The 22,074-nt window shown below is 32.6% G+C and overlaps 1 protein-coding gene across 1 annotated transcript in view; it reads left to right on the forward strand.

Annotated features, from left to right (window-relative positions):
• Nucleotides 1–22,074, forward strand: part of LOC115876217 — a 101,945-nt gene that overhangs the window by 54,944 nt on the left and 24,927 nt on the right. Inside the window, exons 20-26 of the mRNA XM_030891917.1 lie at nt 2,964–3,096; nt 3,312–3,496; nt 7,484–7,667; nt 7,947–8,182; nt 10,461–10,632; nt 15,255–15,444; nt 20,523–20,803. Coding sequence (XP_030747777.1) covers nt 2,964–3,096; nt 3,312–3,496; nt 7,484–7,667; nt 7,947–8,182; nt 10,461–10,632; nt 15,255–15,444; nt 20,523–20,803 — 1,381 coding nt within the window. The remainder of the gene's footprint in view (nt 1–2,963; nt 3,097–3,311; nt 3,497–7,483; nt 7,668–7,946; nt 8,183–10,460; nt 10,633–15,254; nt 15,445–20,522; nt 20,804–22,074) is intronic.

A 22,074-nucleotide genomic window follows, 5' to 3' on the forward strand; every position in this document is an offset into this window, starting at 1 on the left:
TAAAAGAAAACAGCTTGTCTGCAAGGAGGCCTGCCACAGGACCCCAGCTACTTCCGAGACATCGTCGAGCACGTCTTCACTTTGCGCGTTTACATGCGAATAGGTTTGGTCGCGGTTTTGTCTGCAAAGCATTTTTCCGAGATGTTCGTTTTAAAGCAGCGTATCTCCAATACAAACAGAGAAAATGTCGTGATTAAAAAAGCAAAATGCTCACAAAAGATGAGGCTACAATGTGATTTTATTTAGCAATAGGTACTACGGCTGCTGCACTCTACAGGGTGTCATAAAGTTTGAGCAAAAAACTTCGTCTTATTGTTGTGCCCTGTATATGCTCAAAATAAATTCGGAATAAACATTTCTGACGTAGCATCCGTTAAGAAGGAATTAATTTACAATTTAAAAAAAAATCATCAAAATCTAATGAGTGGTTCGCGAGAAATCCAATTCTGAAATGGGACTGGTTTTTAGTGGCCGGTTTTTTTTGCCGTTGAGTGTATAAACAGTTATTATTTACATCAACAAATCTTACTTTCTTAACAGCATTTAAGAGTCATAAATATAAAGTGAGTATTATATTACTATCGCTTTCCCGTTCAAAATATTCTAATAAAGTTGCGATGAGTTTTTTACGGCTATTATCATATCTTGTACCCTTTCGCACTAAAAGGGGTTCTAAAAAGAACAATGTTGGACTACAAGGTCAGTCAGTCAACATTTTTAAGCTTAAAGTATCACAACACTATTTATTTAAACCAAAAACTCATAATATAAAATTAAAGTGTCAAAACGAATGACAATGTCAGGAAATAAATAAATAAACGCCGCAACTTGACATTTTTTAGAGCAGAGCTACCACATGAATCCCCAGCGCGAAATTTAAATTCCAGTTAGTCAGCTCGGCGCCGAATATGTCCATGGTTGGCAACAATGAATTTAAAAATCGCGCCCTCGATTACGTAACTAAAAGTTTAATTGATATCAAATATAAGATGGTATTATGGTATGCAAATTTCTTAATGCCAAGCTTCCCTCATCTCTTTTCCACCAAATGCGTTTGCACTCATCATCAATGTCGCAAGAGAATATCAATCAATATTTGACAAATTGTACAGGGTATTTCAATTTCGTGTGTTTTATGGAGTTTTTTGTTTATGAGTAGAAGTACAAAGATGCTGTTTTTACATTAGTGTGTTACTTGACTTCTTTCTGACGACCCTCGTATATAGGTGATCTAATAACTTATCGAAAAGATGAAAAATTAAAATCGAATTCCATAGAGCTTTCGTAGAATTTAGTGCCGTAGAATGTAGAATGTTTAGGACGGGAGTTATGCCCGGACCCCATTAGCCAACACGCTACGCCAGACGATGCCATGCTACCCCACGTCATGAAGATCTGTGCGTACGTTTTTCCATTTAATTACATGTATTGCGTACACACTAGGCAACACGCGACGCCACCCGACGCTATAACACGCTATGACACGTGTGATGGTCAATTCTTCGATCCCAGATCTTACCGATGTGTGTTACGGCGTGTTGTTCCCCCCTTGCCTCTCTGGTCCCGCAGCTGTCTACTTTTGTATTTGATGCAGGTATGTCCCAAAAATAAAATATATCGATATTTTGAATCGATTCAACATCGGATATAACAAAATAGATCCAGAAAAAATCGGCAACAAAAGATTGATTTAATAATATCGATATTCGATTCTGAATATATTGTTGTAGTGGTATTATGATTATAATCTAATATCGGTATGGGTATCAATACTTCTAATATTTTCGTAACCCTACCGATAACTTTTTTAACTCTAATAAAAATTTCAGGCGTGTTAACACGTGTTAACAGGTGTTATTAAATGTGTACACCCATTCCCACGTCGCAACACGTGGGATAGCGTGGCATCGCGTGGCATGGCGTCGGGTGTTGGCTAATGGGGTCCCTGCTTTAATCACCGCGACCTTACAGATCTATTATTTGTCAGTCTCAGGGCTTTGACAATAGCCGGTACCTGAGACGGCTCCACAGAGGCCAGCTTTCCATCTTCGACATCAGCCGTACCAAAGTTTATGGCACGAACGATTGTCGTCTCGGCGCACTCAGTGATAATGTGTTTTCGTGTTTTCCCATTTTCCCACAGAATCTGCATTTGCCGTTGTTTCTCAGCTTCAATCTACTGAGGTGTTCGTTGAGGAGACCGAGTCCTATTAGAATTTACTGGCGTAACTAAATTTTTGCTGGAAAGTGTCATTCTCAGTCAGTGACTAACATCTTTAGTTTCATAAAAAAAGTAGCACAGTGATATGAAAACCTCATATTTGTGTAAACACACGAAAATGGGACACCCTGTACACTAACAATAACTCGATTATGATTTTTTTGGGTATAGGTTTCCTTATTAAACATTAAACGATTTCTGGGTGGTTTTAAATCATTTAACCAAGTCAGGTGGCACGGGCACATACAAAGAATGGTAGAGAGCAGAATCCCGAAAAAAATACTCAATTGGACACCACAAAGCAAACGAAAGAGTGGGAGACCTAGATGGAGTTGGAGAGAAGGAATAAACGGGGACATCAAAACAAGAGGAATAGACGAAAACCTCTGGACAGACAGAGGCCAATGGAGACTGGAAATCAGAAGACGGCGAAGAACGTTATAAACTGATTTGTATATATATATTTTTGTCGACGTTTCGATTTTTATGCAAATCTTTCAATATTCGATATAAGAATTCAACAGCCGAAACAACATCTGAGATGCCTTGAGAAAGATTTGCATAAGAAATCGAAACGTCGGCAAATAAATGATTTTAAAACACCCAGAAATCATTTAATTTTTAATAAAAAAGAACCTATACCCAAGAAAATCACAATTGGAATATTGAATAAAGGTTTAAGAGAAAGAAAGATATCTACTAACAATAAGGACATATTCTATGAGTATTTTTTGTATTTTAGGTCAGCAGGTGACAGCTTTACTACAACGACGTTTAATTCTTCACCTAGAATGTCTACTTATTTGGTAGCCTTGGTTGTATCTGATTTTAATTCAACCTCTGGTGATGCTTTAGAAGGAAGCTTAGAGAATAAGGTCTGTTTTATAACGTGTCACTAGAAAAGAACTTATTTAAACGGATAATAAAATAGCGTTTTGATATAAAATTTAGTTTAAAAATGGCAAATAGAAAATATATTTCTTTTCTTCAGGTCTTCTATCCTTTAAAATACTTGCAAAATATTTAAATTTTTAATAAAAAAATATTGAATCTGCTTCCATTGAATTAATACGAAATCATAAATATACAGGTTTGGTCCCGAAATGAAACAGCTGACCACAGAGCTTGGGCTCTGGAAGTGACACCGTCCATTGTAGAACATATAAATGCTTACACTGGAATTAACTACAGCCACTCGCTCTCCAAATTGGATCAGGTAGCAATTCCAGACTTTGCCGCAGGTGCTATGGAAAATTGGGGTTTGATCACCTACAGGTAAGAATTTTGGAGTATTATTCAGAATTTATTGAATAAACAACCATCGATGATTTCTTCAAAAAGAACATTAAAATGTGACAAATGATATGTGAAATGACAAAAGTGATATAAGTTAGAAAATTGTGGCGTGATAGAATGGTAATGGAAATAATTTCTGATCTAATATCGATATTTGGATAAAAATGTGATGTTTGGGAGTTCTATTTGATGTTATTGTGAATTCTACTTATAGGGACGCCACCCCTATAAATAAAATCCCTTATTCTTATTGATATCGAAATCAAATTTTCCATGTCAAAAATCACCCAGGCACCAATTTCCATCCAAATATCCACATTGCTTCAGAAATTATTTGGATAAAATCGAAATAAAAATTAATTTCTACACCCTGTATCTCTGAAACGAAGCATTTTATGACATATTTATACGAACTTTTTTACTTATTTTTATACAGGGTGTTCTGAATTGTATTCCGGAAACTTCGGTAGCATATTCTGCAGATTAAATTAAGTAAAAAAGTTCTTATAAATGTATGTCCTAAAATACTTAGTTTCGGAGATACAGGGTGTAGAAGTTTCATTTTTATTTCGATTTTTTCTACATCATTTCTGAAGTAACGTCAATATTTGGATGAAAATTCGTGTCTGGGTGTTTTGTGACACGAGAAATTTGATATTGATGTCAAAATGACTCCTATTTGAAGGGGGCAGTATGGGGGCAGTTTATATAAAAAACATTTTTTTTAACTTCACAATTGCCAGTTTTTCCATATTCTAAAAATAAATAAAAATAGCGTAGGCCACGCGCTGTTGCCAATTTACTACTTTTCCTTATAAAACAGAGGATCTAAATGAGACCGATGATACAAGATTTATCTGCGTTTTTTCTCCATTATATGTGGTTTTTCTGTTTTGTTAGGCCGAAGAAAAAAGTAACATAATTAAATGAAAAAAGTCTGTTTTGTTGTTTTCTTTTGAATCCAGTTACAATTGGAAGTGAGGTCGCTGTTGGTGAATAGAATAATGGATAATGTAAAAGTGAAAAAAATAACATCAAAATGTATTTAAGAGAGACGCTATATTATCTAACCTTAACTAACTATTTTCAGAATTATTTACTTTATGTCAATAATAAAATATAATAACATTATATTTTAACATAATATATAACGTACACTACATAATTGGCGACGAGGATGGGATAAATCTGTAGGATATATGTCCTAAAATTCTTAGTTTCGGAGATATAGGGTGTAGAAGCTTCATTTTTACCAAGAGACATTTTTACGTAAAAAATCACGAAAATGTATATTTTTTCACTCAGTAGTTTTATAAAGTACGGATGAAAAGTTATTACTCTTCAAAACATTTAAAACACATGTGGTGGCGCCCCCTATAAATATTCAGTCATATTGACATCAAAATCAAATTTATCATGTCAAAAAACTCCTAGACACCAGACCAACTTTCATCCAAATACTGACGTTACTTCAGACATTATTTGAAAAAAAACCGTAATAAAAATGAAATTTCTACACCCTGTATCTCCAAAACTAAGCCATTTTAGGATATACATTTATTCGAACTTCCTTACTTATTTTTAATCTGCTGAAGGGGGCCTATTTGCCACCTACATGCGTTTTGATTGTTTTGAAGAGTAATAACTTTTCGTCCGTACCTGTATAAAACTATTGACTAAAAAAATATACATTTTCATGACGTTTTACGTAAAAAATGTCCCTTGGTAAAAATTGCTACGAGCAACCGTTCTCAAGATATTTAGAATGGAAATAGTCGATACATGTCATTATTGCCAAAAAATAAGCACGTTGAATATAGTTATTTGACTGAAATAAGGCGTTTTTATTTTTTTTAATTAATCATAAATTTTTCTGCGATAAAATTACGATTAAACAGTTTCTGTTGAACTTTTGGCACAAAAATATTTGAAATTTGTGATTTGAGTCTAATAACTATTGAGTTAACATGTTTCATTTATGTCAATGATGACAGGTATTGATAATTTCAATTCCAAATATCTCGAGAACCATTACTCGTAGCGATTTTTACCAAGTTACCTTTTTTATGTAAAAAAAGTTGTAAATGTATATTTTTTACTCAGTAGTTTTATACAGGTATAGACAAAAAGTTCTTACTCTTCAAACCTGTTAAAACATATGTAGGTGGCGCCCTCTACAAGTAAGAGTCATATTGACATGAAAATCAAATTTCTCATGTCAAAAAACTCCCAGACACCAATAATTTTCATCCAAATATTGACGTTACTTCAGAAATTATTTCGAAAAATAAATCGAAATAAAAATGAAACTTCTATACCCTGTATCTCCGAAACTAAGTATTTTAGGACATACATTTATACGAACTTTTCTACTTATTTTTATCTGCAGAATATGCTGCCGAAATTTCCGGAATACAGTTCAAACCACCCTGTATACAGAATATGCTGCCCTGTATAACACTAAATAATTTATTATCAGAATTATTACTGTAAATCGTTAATTTAGCGATTTATATAAATCCGTCATTACGTTAGGAATTCAAACAATTTTATGGGCTTGTCTCTAAAGTACAGTTTGGAAACGTAATAATTTTCTGATAAAAGTAATAAAGTAAGATTTAGAAAAAAGTTTATTAAATAAAATTAAAATTGATAAACTAAACAATAAATCATTTCGTTTGAGTGTCAAAAATGTTTAAAATCCTGAAATAGTATTATAATTTGACAATTTGTTGATGATACTGAAATATTTAATGAGTGTTTCTGTAAAACAAATTGATTTTTCCAAAAAATTGGTTTAGTAGTTTTTAAAGCATAAAACCACAATAAAACCTAATAATTTCTTTAGACATTTATTTGTCTATCAATAGTATAAGTAATCTTTCTAATGTAAAAGGCTTATTTGTATTTGTTACTTTTAAAGATCATCTTTCAGAAATCATCCAAAATGATAAGTGTAAATTGTCTTTAATTATTGTTTCATTCAAAGTGTACCGGGTGGCCAACTAAGAATGGACGCGGGCTGTATCTCAGAAACTATTTATCGTATAACTTTGGCAAAAAATTCTAATAGGTAAATCGACCAATAGAAATCGCTGGAAATTACTTTCAAGTTCGAAAAATGCCCGCTAGAGGGCGTTTCTCTAATAGCCAATCAGAAAAGAGGGGTTTTCTCAAAAATATGCATATGAACAGGTACTTTAAGCCTAACATCATTTGTTCTCTTAATATCTCCGGTTAGAGAGAAGGTAGAAAGTTGCGGTTTGTGCTGATATTTTGGAAATGTTGTGCTCTATTTAACTGTGCAAAGAGAAATATAGCTTCCTATTTAATTTTTTTACGCAAAAGCGCAATATCTGTTATAATGTCAAACAGCGCCCTCTAGCTACCACGAAAAAAATTATGGAAACAAAATTTATACCGGAGATTATTAAGGAAGAAAAGCTCTTTCAAACGAGCCCTAGTTTGTTTAAATCGCTTAACCCAAACCAGAGTTATCTTTATTTTAATAAAAGCAAGTTTAACCTTCCCTCACCACTTTATTTTATGAGATACAGCAAAATACTTTATATCAAAAAAATTACAAATTTCTCGATGATTACAATAGTAATGTTTAAAATACCTTATTTTTGAGAAAAACCCTGTTTTCTAATTGGCTATTAGAGAAACGCCCCCTAGCGGGCATTTCTCGAACTTGAAAATAATTTCTAGCGGTTTCTCTTGGTCTATTTACTTATTAGGATTTTTTTCCCAAAGTTATATGATAAGTAGTTTCTGAGATACAGCCGGCGTCCATTCTTAGTTGGCCACCCGGTACTTTAAAGATGGACGATGAAACAATTTGACGAATCTCTGAGTTAGTTTTTAGGGTGCCGTACCTCAAAAAGGAAAAAATGCAACTCTTATAGCATCATTAATTGAAATTAAACGAGTAGAAGTGTAAATAATATTTTTTTTTGTTTTAAGAGAACGGGCTTTGCTTTATGACGAGCTGGAGACCTCAAACGCCTACAAGCAATACATAGCAGCTGTAATATCCCACGAACTAGCCCATCAGTGGTTTGGAAATTTGGTTACTTGTAAATGGTGGTCTGAAATTTTCCTGAACGAAGGATTCGCCACGCTGCTCGAATATTTAATTACTGACGAGGTAAGAATTTAAATGAGGAACAGACTTTCTAGATGCACTTTGTCCAATTTTTCGAGTTTTGGTAAACAAAGTAAAACTGCCACGTTTTTTGCAAGAAACTTACCGAAAAACTAGTATACCTAAAAAATGGAATAAAAAATCATAATAATAGTACACCTACATGTCAAAAATCTAGTTTTGGTGATATCTGAAAAAATTGAAAATTCCTTTAGATGTGAAATTATAATGAAGTAAAAAACATATACTTCGTTAAATTATAACATTATTACTTTTCATCAGGTTTTGCCCGATTATCAAATGGACAAACAATTTGTCATTAAAATTGTCCAAGCCATTCTGGAAGGTGATGCTGCTACTACTGAAGCTTTAAGAACTAATGCTTCTACTCCTAGTCAGATATCAGGAAGGTTTAGTAGCGTCAGTTATAACAAAGGAGGAAGTGTACTTAGAATGGTGGAGAATATTCTTGGAAAGGATCAATGGAGACAGGGTCTAAATGCCTACTTGAACGCCTAGTAAGATTTTTTTTTCAATTATATCTTATACAAATATTACCACAGACTATTTATTCGACAGCCAGTCGGTTTAGGGTCATTTACATGGAACTCTGCGTATCTACATAGATATTCACTTGTATCTCATGTGCAGAAGAACCGGTGCAAGCTGAAGTCGACTGGCTGTCTAATGAATAGGCTTTGGTATTATCTACATATATTTGATAACTTCAAAAATAAATGAGTAAGTGTATTAATAACTTCGCGAAAATATACAGTCATCTAGTAATACATAAAATATTTTACAAGGTATTTATGAAATAATTTTTAACTAAACAAAGCAAAGTAAAATAAAATGATCTAACTATATTGCCCAATAAAATATAGATAAATACTCAAACGATTTGTTTTAGAAAATATTGCATTTTTTAAGATTATTCTTCAAATATATGGTTAATAGCTTTTATTATGGTTTATTTGCGTCCTAATATTTTAGCATTGAGTAAGAATTCAACGTGAAACAACTGTTATTTGAGTAATTTAAGAAGAAAGAGACATATTATAGTTCTTTAGGTGTCAAGGAAATTATAAAACTGTTAATTACCGAGGAAAAGAACTGTCTCGTGGGCCTATGGCTCGATTAACAATTTATAATTCCCGTGGTACATAGATAATTTTATTTCTTACTGAATCTATACCAATATATAAAATCCTTAAGTGACTGACTCACTGACTAATCACGATCCTGCTCAAACCACTCAACGTAAGAAGCTCAATTTTGGCATACAGGTTGATTCTAGGGTGTAGAGGTTCGATAAAAAGGGAATTTTCGAAATTCCAGTTCCAAGGGGGTGAAACCACCCATCAAATATTACAATATTTTTTATTTAAAGAACGGTCGAGTTTCCGAAAAAACGCTTAAACATGTATATTTTATTTTGTTTTTTTACATATTTTAAGATTTTTTAAAAATGTATTCAGGGTGTTTTGAAAAATCTGGTCACTGATTAATCACAATCCTGCTTAAAGCGCTTGACGTAATAAGCTGATTTTTGGAAAACGGATTGACTTTAGGGTGTAGAGGTTCGATAAGAAAGGATTTTTCGAAACTCGAATTCTAAGGGGGTGAAACTATCCCTCAAATATTAAAATATTTTTGATTTAAAAACCTGTGAGTTTTTCGGAAAAACTCTTAAACACGTATATTTTATTTTGTTGTTTTACATATTTTAAGATTTTTTATAAATTTATACAGGGTGTTTCATAAAATATGACCATTGAGTAATCACGATTCTGTTTAAACTGCTTGACGTTTAAAGCTGATTTTTGGCAAACGGATTGACTGTGGGGTGTAGAGGTTCGATAAGGAGGGGTTTCTCGAATTTCAAATTCCAAGAGAGTGAAAACGCCCCTCAAATATTACAATATTATTTGTTATTTAAAAAACGGTTAGTCTTTCGGGAAAACGCTTGGACAAACATAATTTATTTTGTTTATTTACATATTTTGAAATTTTTTAAAAAATCATACAGGGTGTTCCAAAAAGTTGGGTAATTTCTTAACCACGATTCTGCTTAAACTGCATGACGTAAAAAGTTTATTTTTGTCAAACGGATTTTTCGAAAGTCGCAAATTCCAACGAGATAAAACTACCCCTCAGATATTACCAAGTTATATAATACTATCGCCATATTGTTTTTTCTCATGCTGACATAAATGTGAGAAAAATTTATCCAGTTTGTATGTTAATGGAAATTCTTGCTTTGCTTTATCATCACCATTACAAATGATTAATTCGACGTGAACGAAGTCGCTGGTACACGCTAGTTTTTTATATAACTGATTTCAGCTATTCTAAAGTCTAATAAATTTCCTTAGAAAATGAAAACAGCTTATTTTCGCAGAAAAATTTTTGTGTTTATATGTTCAGAAAAATATTAAAAATAACACGGAAAATGTATTTTTTTATAGCAGAGTTATTCTAAAGTGAGAAATTTGGAAATTACGCATTTCCGCAGGAAAATTTGTGTTTTCCGTGGTTCACAGTAGCCTTTTAAAGACAATTTTTTTTCTAATAACTGATTTCAGCTAAACGAAAGTTGACCCCAATAATTGCCCGAGATTATTAACACTATAATTCCCGTGTTACATAGATAATTTTAGTTCTTACTGAATTCAGTATATTGTGTTCAATTTTAAAACAACACAAAGGTTAGATTTATTAATATAAAAAATAAAATTTTGAAAATCACTCATTAAATAATATATCACTTTTACCTAATATAATTCTTTGTTTTAGTTCATACGATTCTGCTGAACCAGACGATTTGTGGAACGCCATAGACGGATCTCTTAACAACAGTGCAAGCTTGCCAGCAAATCTAAGTACGGTACTATCCAGTTGGGTAAATTATCCAGGATTTCCCGTATTGAGTGTTAGCTTAAACGGATCTCTTGTAACAGTCAGTCAGGTAAGAAATTTTAAACTTTATAATACATGAATAAGATAATTCATCATATTTTCAAGCTTGGTTTTGCTGAAAAAAAAACTCCTTAAAGTTGGCAAAGTCGAAAAAACTGATTTAATTTTAAATATCCGCCCAATTTTCTTTATTTTTTTCATTGATCCCTTTATAATAAGGTATGTAGATCAATGCAGTTTATTCATGGTTATCTGATGATTTGAATCAATAAAAACTTTAGAATCTTTATTTGTTTATATTTTAAACTATCAAAGACTCTATTTATTTGTTCTGCTATAATCCTCCTAGACAAAATTCAAATATCAATTTAAGTTGACACGTTAATCTTTTTGCATTGAATTTTTCAATATAGAAACAACTTATAGTTTTTCTAGATAAAAAATAATATCATAAACGTTTTCAATAAACAAGACTTAACTATTTTTTCAGTTAGGATGCTTGTGCTTCTCGATTAAAGGGATATAGATAATACTGTTTGAAGGTTGATAAAAGTATGATTCATGATATTAATAATGTTTATTATTATGATTATAACTACGGTCCTATAGAATACCGTCACTTCAATAAAAATCTTATGATTTATACGTAAGCAATGTAAATATGCATGGGGTGTCAAGATATGGTTCTACTAATGAAGTACCTTGTTTATTGATATTGCTAGCGAACGTTTTAAGGGTAAATAGAGATTGAGGTCTGTATTGCCAAAGTATTGTGATTTTGGGTCACATTATATAACCAAGTAGTTTTGTAAAAAGACTATAAGAGAAGAAAAACTACTTTATCTACAACCGTTTTAGTTATAACGTTTTTACATCACTATTTTTTTAGTATTTCAGTTACGTTATGATATTCATAACAAAACTAGTGGTGTTATGAATCTATAACACAACTACCGTATGATCGAAAAAAAATGGCGTCCAGTGGGCTTGGAAATGACGATCGATGACATTTCCCATATAATTTTACATATAAAATGACAGCGATCTTCATTTCATAGCCATCGCTGACGCCGTTTTTATTCGATCATACGGTAGTTTTTAAAATAATGAAAAACAACTATGAACATCTAAATATAATATTAATTTTTGATACAAATTCCTATTACTAATTATTATAAATATTAATAACACATTTTTTACACTTCTTCAAAACAATTCCTGCTGCTGATAATCATGACGATGATAATAGTGAAGGTCTAACTGAAATAGATTGGGCTGTTGATCGGTTTGGCTCGCATTCGGGCTGGCATGCTTCCTCAGCGATTCTTGATCCCAAAATGTGTTGCGCAACAATTTTCTTGTTTTCTTTTGATGTATCTATATATCTCTCTGCGACGGAACTACTTCTCCAACCTCCATGACGCTTAACCATTAGTAGATCTGCCCCCGAGTCCGCCAGCAATGCGGCAGATGTGCGTCTAAAAGCATGTCCTGTATACTTCTCCGGTTCATTAAGGCATAAAAAACAAGCAATTTTTTTAGTAAAAAAATGTGACAAATGTCATAGTTAAAGGTGTTAAAGGTGTTAAAGGTTATATAGGGCTATTGCAACAGTAAATTTTTATCAAAGCGACCTCAGGATATTTTGTCTTATATTTTACTCTGTATGGTAAAATTTTGTTTTACTACCCATCCTATAAAAATAAAACAAAATGAAATCTCTGTAACAGATTGCTTTACTTTTTGACTATACGAGTACACAATTTATCTAGAAATGATTCGAATTCGAAAAACTTTACCTGGGGAAGTCCTCTGATGATGCATGGTCCCTCTAAATCATTATATCAATCAACAAGTCATTGTCCACTTTTTAGATATTTACTTAATACGTTGTAATCAGTAAGACGAGTAATTAAACATGCAATTCACATTAAAAAACGTATATATTAATCAATTAGAGACAAAACAGTGCAATAACCGGTAGAGTTAATTCAAACTGTGTTTCAAACTAATACAAATTCCCAAATAATGCAATTCTGCATTTTCAGCCTGTCGCCTAAAATCTCTCGGGCTGATCGGGAAGTGATACATATTTTTATTTTGAGGCTCGCCTCAATACGGTCTTTTTACGCGCTACTACTCCATACATTTTATCTCTCTTCAACTAAAGGTTTTGCCCATGCTTTTTCTTTTCATTCTATAGATTTAAGATTCCAGTGAACGCTGTCGCTCCGTCAATGCGATATACCACAATACGTTAGACAAGGAAAGGCGAGAGGCAAACCTCTGCACATATACTTCTTAAAGAACAAATGAGATGGATATATATATATATCGTCGAGTTTGTCGCATATGGGAAAGGAAGCGCGTTTAAAGGAATACCATCGACGTAATTTATTGTAGAATGACGGATAAAAAATACAATTATTATTGATGCAAATAGGGAAAAAATATAAAATTGTGATTAAAGATGTATCGATTAATACGTGTAATTCTTCAAATGTATTGGTGAGGCACTGCCTCATCTGCCTCATAGGACAAGCCGCCCCTGATTACAACACTCGTGTGATTAGAACGACTCGGTCTACGACCTCGTCGTTCGTCGTTCTAATCGTTCACACTCGTTGTTGTAATCATGTTCATAAACACACTTGTACAGGGTGGACCATTTTGGTTGTTTCTATAGGGTATCTAGGAAACCGTGAGAAATATTCAAATTTTGATATTGCAGTCTCGGATTCTTTTTTTGAAAAAATTACAATTGCGCAAACGGATCGTAGCTATCTTGATCGGTTTCGAAGCTACAGGGGGATTCTCAAATTTTGTACTTTTTGAAGATGTTCGATAGTTTGTTTATTTCAGCAACCACGGTAAAATGAATTATACATTCTAAAGGCACTTTTCTGTGTAGAATGCAGTGGCGTAGTCAGACTTTTTTCGAAAAAAATATTTTTTGAGATATTAACTATTCTTATGTTTTTTTAAATAGAACTCCATCTATATTTTAAAATTTTCTTATTCAGCTAGGCATGGGCTTCTCGAAAATATATAACACTCTATATTTATTTTCACTATTAACCTCAACATTTCAAATTTTTCTTAAAATATCCACTTAGTGGATAGTAGGCCGCGCCGAGTAACAAAGTAAACGGTTGTCATGGTGATCGGAACATACTTTGATGGATGTGGGACATTTCATTTCAACAGATTGAAGTGTGTGTATTTTAAATAATAAAAAAATCAGTAAATGTGAAAATTTTGAAAAATATAATATGTTAGAATGTTATATTGAGTCTAACAAACATAAGAAAATGGCAGCTGATTTATATTTTGAGCGGTATCCAGAGCGCGAGCAACCAAACCCAGCCATTTTAAAAAAGTTAGAAGATAGTTTAATCAATTTTGGATCTTTTCAAAAACCGCGTCCCAAAAAATTATCATAAAGAAGATGAAGAAAATCAATATATTAATGTCCTCGGAGCCGAATACGTGAATTAACAATTAAATAAAATGGAACAATACCAAGCAAATAAAAAATAAGTGTGACAGAAACAAAAAAACATATTTTAATATAAACTCAAGAGGTTACTTCAATCGTTATTACTACTTCCTTCTCAGTTATTATAAAAAAAATAAAAACACATAGACTACATTAAATGTTCAGACTGTTGGCCATTAATATCTAGACAGAGTTGCAACCGCACGCCGCACGCCGCACGCCGCTAACACCATTTCAATAGATTTACTTGATGTTGTTGGATCTAGTGTTACGGCTCCGAGGACATTAACTATCATCCGATTAACTATCTTCTAACCTTTTAAAAATGGCTGGGTTTGGTTGCTCGCTCTTTGGATACCGCTCAAAATATAAACCAGCTGCCATTTGCTTATATGTTTGTTAGACTCAATATAACATTCTAACATATTATATTTCTCAAAATTTTAAAATTTACTTTTTTTTTATTATTTAAAATACACACACTTCAATCTGTTGAAATTAAATGTCCCGCATCCATCAAAGGTATATTCCGATGGTTCCGATCACCATGACAACCGTTTACTTTGTTACTCGGCGCGGCCTACTATCCACTAAGTGGATATTTTAAGAAAAATTTGAAATGTTGAGGTTAATAGTGAAAATAAATATAGAGTGTTATATATTTTCGAGAAGCCCATACCAAGCTGAATAAGAAAAGTTTAAAATATAGATGGAGTTCTATTTAAAAAAACATAAGAATAGTTAATATCTCAAAAAATATTTTTTTCGAAAAAAGTCTGACTACGCCACTGCATTCTACATAGAAAAGTGCCTTTAGAATGTATAATTCATTTTTCCGTGGTTGCTGAAATAAACAAACTATCGAACATCTTCAAAAAGTACAAAATTTGAGAATCCCCCTGTAGCTTCGAACCGATCAAGATAACCACGATCCGTTTGCGCCATTGTAATTTTTTCAAAAAAAGAACCTCAGACTGCAGTATCAAAATTTGAATATTTCTCACGGTTTCCTAGATACCCTATAGAAACAACCAAAATGGTCCACCCTGTACAATACTGTAAATAACTATTTCACTATGAAATAACATTTTATTATTGTTGCAAAGTAAAAAATAATATCCTAATAATTTTAAAATTTAATTTACAAAATATAATAATTCTTTTCTTTTCAGGAACGTTTTGTGTACAATAGCAGTCTCCAATCAAACACTAGTTGGTACGTTCCAGTTACCTACACTACCTCTAGTGATACATCTACCTTTTCTAACACTACCCCATCATTGTGGGTGACACCTGGAAGCAATTTGACATTTAATATTTCTTCAAACGAGTCATGGATTGTTTTAAATAATCTTCAGACAGGTAAGTCAGGTGTAATCCAATTGATATCGGAAAAAGCATTACTAGTTGAACAAATCTCAAAGTTCAACATACAAAAATCGAACAGAAACACTATTGATATTGATGGATTCTTTAATTCTAATTCGGCTCCTAAAGCGTTATTCAGAACCTCACAATTAGTGGAATACATTAGTGGTTTCAATTACACTTTATACTTTTTAGTTTACGGTTATTCACAATGTCTAAAAAACAATTAAAATTAATAGGATAGCAACATAAATTCTAGCAACAGCTTGCGTTAGTCAGTTGTATCAGTGTCGGCTCGTGACCCGTGGGACTGGGTAGGCGACAACATTTTAGTTTCGTCTATATGCCCCCCACAATGAGGAAAATGCATGTTTTTAAATAATGGTTTTAAAAAATAGTTCATATAATTACAAATTGAACAAAAAGAAAAAATTTTGATATCGGTTTCGAAATGCCTCTAAAATAAAACAATTAAATATTGTTAATTTAAATGGCCGGGCAAACGCTCTCTACCTCGCCTTGCCGCTGTGACGTCACCCGCCGTTCTTCTGGTTGAGTGGAGCCAGACGCGTGTTTATTTTACACAGGTTGCTTTTAAACGCTGTTGAATCCGAGTCAAAATTTTAGTTATTTGTATTAATTAATACATAATTAGTAATTAGTGATATTTATAAATAGTAATGGATGAGCGAAAACAGAAAAAAATGGTCCAAGTTCATGAAAAGAGATGAAAAGAAAAACGTTAAATTATCCTCTATTTTTACGATTTATTGTTGTGAAGATCATTTTGATGTAAATTGATATATTTATGTATATTGTCTTATATAGGTATATGAAATTTGAATGTACAGGGTTATTCATTATATTTTGACACCCACATACAGCCTTAACTGCAAGTTTTAGAAGAAAACATTAAATAAAAAAGTTGCATGGTTTTTCATATACTCTCTTTTAAAATTAATTCTAGTTATACAGGGTGTCTCAAAAAAGGTGGTCCAGAAAATTGTAAGTATTTTTCGCTTTTCAACTGTCAATATTTCGTAAACATTTGAAGATAGGTATAGGATATACATGAAATATATCTAGAATATCTAGAAATTTCCGAAGAATCCAAAAATATATAGGATGTTTCACTTAAAAAGTAACTTAATTTTGGCGTTTGCTTATGGGACACCTTGTATAATATTTTCATTACTGATAAACAGTTTATTTCCTATAATTTCGTAAAAAACAATCTTTAAAAATAAGAAGGGTAAGGGGTGTCAATATATAAAAAAAACTTCCTTTTTCACGCTATGCTCTGGAGTTATTTTTCCACGTACTAAACAAATATTTTGTCTCTTTTCACTTCTACATAACCTACAGCATTATCTCCATACGTCTCCCTACCTGATCTGAAAAATAAGTTTATAACATTAATATTTATAACTATATAAAAGTTCGTAACAGTAGGTACCTACTTATACTTAAATATGCCTCAGTACTACAAAGAATAAATGTTACATACCTCTCTGTTTTTTTCCTCGTAATTCAGCACCAATAAATTGGGAATTTGTATTTATAAAAGCAGCCAACATAAAAGCATCAACTTTTTGCAAGTTATCTGATTGTGCTTTTACAAACCCGGAATCTGCCATTACTTAAAAAATTCCCAGAACACACAACACATACAAATAATAACTGCACAAAAAAGCATAAAAAGCTCCTTCAATCAACGCTAAAAGCAACAAAAATGTCTTATTACGCCACCTAAATACGTACATAATCGGAACACGTCTGGCTGCTGCTGGCCATCGCGCGTCGACGAGAACGGCGGGTGACGTCAGACCAATAGAATATCGTTTCAATTCGCGAGGCGTCGTTTGCGTTATCCATAGTATTTTAATGGCCCGTTTTATAAAATTGTGGTACTGCTTTCAAAAAAAAAGTTTTTTTTTGCATTTACACATATTTATTCTAATAAATTGAACAGTTTCTGGCGAAAAATAAAATATATGCATCTTCCTCATTTACATAACCTAACCCAGTTCGTAAAATTATGTTATCTCTCGGTTAAAAATATAGCTCAAGAATATTTAGCACAAAACTAAGGCAAAAATAACAGCATTCAACGTAATAGCATAATGATTAACATAATGCACAAGTATAATTTTTTTTATCTCTATAGTTATAGATATATATAGTCTTCCCCAGCTCTCATCACATGTCCATACCAGACAAGTTGTCTTGTTTCTATGTTGTCTATAGTTGTGAATACCTTTCGTGTCTTTCTTCTTATATCTTCATTTCGAATATGTTCTGTTCTTGATATCTGACACGCTCTTCTCAAGAAATCCATTTCTACCACATCCACTCTTTTTCTGTTTTTTTCAGTCATTTGCCAGCATTCTGACCCGTACGATACAATAGGCTCTACTATCGATTTGTAGATTGTCATTTTAGTTTTTAATTTTATTTTATTCGACCAAAGTACTGAATTTTGAATTCGGATACATTTCTGCCCTTGTTGTGTTCTATGTTGAATGCCCCTGTTTGATGTTCCTTCTTGAGATATTATAGTTCCTAAATATTTGTATTCTTCGTATTGTTTTATATTGCTGAGTTCTAAGCTCCGGTCTACTTGTCCATCGTCTGCCATTTTTAGATATTCTGTTTTTGTCATGTTCATTTTCAATCCGCATTCTGCGTACTCCTCTTTCAATTTTCTGAGCATATAGTCAATATCTTCCTCATCATTAGCAACTATAACCAGATCATCGGCGAACAACAAGGTTGTCAAGCACTGATTACCAATCTGTATCCCCATTCCTGAGCATTTACTCTCTCCATACATCCAGAGCTTCCTTGACATAAATTTTAAACAAAGTAGGCGACAAGCAACAACCCTGTTTAAGGACTTTCGAAATACTGAAGGGTGCTGATATATTTTTGCCAATTTTTACGGCGCTGGTTGCGTTTTTATAAATGTTATGGTTTGCGCGGATGTATACTTTGTTTAGGCCGATTTTCGTCAGAGTTTTGAAAAATTTTGTTAAGGGTACCGTATCGTATGCTTTTTGAATGTCGATAAAAATCAGATGGGTGGATAAATTTCGAGCTATTCTCTTTTCAATAACTTGTTGTAAGGTAAACATATTATTTAAGCACGATCTTCCTGCGAAAACCACATTGCTCCTCTAGTTGTTGGCATTCCATTTCAATTCTCGTTTTCAGAATTCTACCATACAACCTCCCCAGGAAAAATATGACCACACGCAGATATATTCCTAATGAACCACATCATAGTGTTGAACATAAAATGGCTAGTTTAAATTTCTTAGTTCATAGATTACTTAGTTTCCCACTTTCCAACGAAAGATATGAATTCGAAAGAGATTACATTAGGAATGTAGTTGATAGAACTTCACTAGTTGATAAATTAATTAGAAAACGTAGGTATAGGTTAATGATTTCTAAAAATTCGACTTTTCAAGTGGAGAAAGATACGTCTAAATATTTTTCGATACCGTTTGATAGAGTTTATCGCGTGGTCTAAAAGGAATTTTTAAGAATGTCAATTATAAACTTGTGTATAGTGCTAATAATAAATTACAACCATTATTAGGTAATCCAAAGGATAAAGCACCTCCACTGGAAAGGTCGGGTATTTATGAAATTTCTTGTAAAGATTGTAATCAGAAATATGTTGAGCAAACTAGAAGATCAATATTAACTAGATTTAAAGAACATTTAGCTCAGATAAGATATGGTAGACCGGATAAATCTTGCGTTGCCGAACATATTGTTGATAAAGAACATTGTATAGATCTTAATAATTTAAAATTACTTAAACAAGTCTCAAATTACAGGCAATTAGATGCATATGAAAGCATCAGAATTAATAGATGTAAAGATAGTATGAACAGAGGCGACGCTCCATTTCCTTCAAGTTCTTTGTTCCTACTACTCTAGTGGCGGAAATCTAACTGTTACGCTCAGTGGGCTCTGACTCGGTTGGCTAGATTTTGCCACGCCCACTCGGTGCCCACTGAGCGAGTATATAAACGCTCAACTTGTAGATTGTACTTTAGTTTATAATCATCTGCTGATGATGCTAACATGGTTAGCGAAACGCGCGTCCAGTGTAAAAGTAAAAGTGTTTTGGTGTATTGTGGTGATTTAGTGCTTTTATTTTGCTGTGTAACACCAAAGGTTCCAACCCTCAACTGTAATATCTTCACTCAAAATTTCACAGTTTTCAAAATGACGTCTCTTAAGTAATGCTTGTGCTTCTGCTACCTTGGTTACGCATCCCAACAATCGAGGACCGTTTCGCATGTCAACATATCAAATTCTGACGTATTTTTCTCCACTTATTTGTTCAATATAATATCGAATAAGGGGTTTTCACCGATTAAAATCGTTATTAAGTCATACATATGAGAGAGAATCAATGTTTTTAAATGAACTGTTGCCAAAATCTCTCAGAATTAGTGATAATCGACAAAAAGAAAACCCAAAAGGAAGCTGAATAAATAATCGCGGTTAAACTGGTCTTGGGATTTAATCACTTATCTAAACAAAATTTATTCGAAAAATTAGATTTGCTGATTGGTCCATTTCACGATGAGGGAAATAATCAGAGGAAAAGTTAAAAGTTTGATAACTTTTTCTACTAACTGAAAATGTCTACCACTAATTTTGACGTTCTGAATGCTTACATTGACATTAAAGGAACAAACCTCTACGCCAATTGAGACCACTAATTTATTCCACTAATTGCGAAGTTCTGAATGAAGCTTTAAAAGGTCAAAATTGAATTGCGCTAATACTCCGGTTACTTCAACATCAGCAGAGCTCTGTTTTCTATTAAAACCTGTTTCTTTTAATAAGAAAAAGACCAAAAACTAACTAACCTTGCTGGTTATTGCCCAAACCTTGAAAATAGAAATACATTATTTTCAGCAAGAAAGAAGGATATAGACGAAATATTTGGAAATGCTGCTTTAATTTTATAAAGGTTGCTTTTCTTCCTTGGTTTTGATAGTCGGTAAATTTGCATACCCCAGAGTATACTGATGTTGTTTTTCTAGGTTACTACAGAGTCAACTATGATTCAACATTGTGGACCAGACTAGCCAGTGCACTTCAACAATCTAATTTCTCCGATATTCCTGATGTGAACAGAGCTCAAATCGTCAACGACGCCTTCAATCTGGCCAGAGCTGGTTCTCTATCATACGGCAGTTTGTTCAATATTACTGAATTTTTGGCTAGTGACACTTCTTATATAGTCTGGTACCCAGCCTTCAGTGGATTTGACTTTCTGTTGAAGAGAATCGGCGCCAATTCAACGCTGGGAAAGAATATCTCTGTAAGTTAAATTGTAAAAATTCATCAAAAATTAATACAAACAGAAGAAGATATGGTAATCGCAAAACAATTTCCGATGCACGTGATGTCACAACTTTGAGCGACAAGCGATGGCGACAGCGCTGCCAGATTGTGATGGACTTATGAGATTAATCTTAATCTAAAAGTGACAAACAATATATTTCTTATATCATTTTCTAAAGATTTTGACGTTTTTTTTTAATTTAATAACGAATATTTTAGTAATTAATTGATTTATTTGTTTTATAGCTTATTTTACTTATTACATATTGGCAAAAACTATAGTCCATTATGAAGATTATTCTAAGCGTTATTATGGGTTATTTATATATTTATTGATGTACATCTACAACGCCATAAGTGGTAATAACAAGTAAGAAGGTGCTATTAATGCACAAACTAACAATCACAGAATTTAATAAAAACAAACGTAGAAATAACTTTGAAAGTGGTTTAATGTGCTTATCAATCAAACTTACTTCTCTGATTATGCAGTCAAGGGTAATAAAGGACCTTTATTGTCACGTTCTCGTTCAAAATAGTTTATCAGGAAAGCTACAAGCTCTTTGCTTCGACTGTTTAAATGCTTCGGCATATTTTCAACACACAATTTCAAGAAATACAATACAAAAACTCGAAAATTTAGTTCTTAAAAGAACTGTTTGTGCTTAAAAGTGCAATTTTTAAAAAAAGACTATGAAAATAGGGAAAAAAAAACGAGACTTACTCACCAAGATTCAACAACACGGTATTATACAAAATAATGACTGACATTAGGATAATTGTCAAATAATAAACGACAACCTTGCTGAAAACGGTGTAATTTTAATCTAAATAAAATGTCTGTTACAATCTCTATAAAGTAAAATGGAGAGCTGCTCGGTAGCTTAAATTATACAACAAATTTAAACATTTTTGCCAAAATTTCATTTAGTCAGGTTTATAGACTTTAGTCGCTATGATTGATGACGTGCATCGGAAAATGTTTTGCGATTACTATAGATGCAGTTCTTAAAAATAGAAAAATAAATAAAAATGATATATGTAGATACAAAAAAAATATTTGTACATGTGTATTGTGTCTAAAATTGAATTGAAAACACGGTCACAGAACTACAAATTTTATTTAACATATTTGTCAAAATTCAAAGTAATAAAGTAGCCGTGGCAACATTGCAACGTGCATTTGTCAAATATTTAGAAGGCGTGTGCATGCCAACTATTATCCATTTTCCAGTACACATTTTTTTT

The sequence above is a fragment of the Sitophilus oryzae genome, unplaced genomic scaffold (genome assembly GCF_002938485.1).
Source record: "Sitophilus oryzae breed Bouriz unplaced genomic scaffold, Soryzae_2.0 scaffold_1420_pilon_pilon, whole genome shotgun sequence".
Lineage (NCBI taxonomy): Eukaryota > Metazoa > Arthropoda > Insecta > Coleoptera > Curculionidae > Sitophilus > Sitophilus oryzae.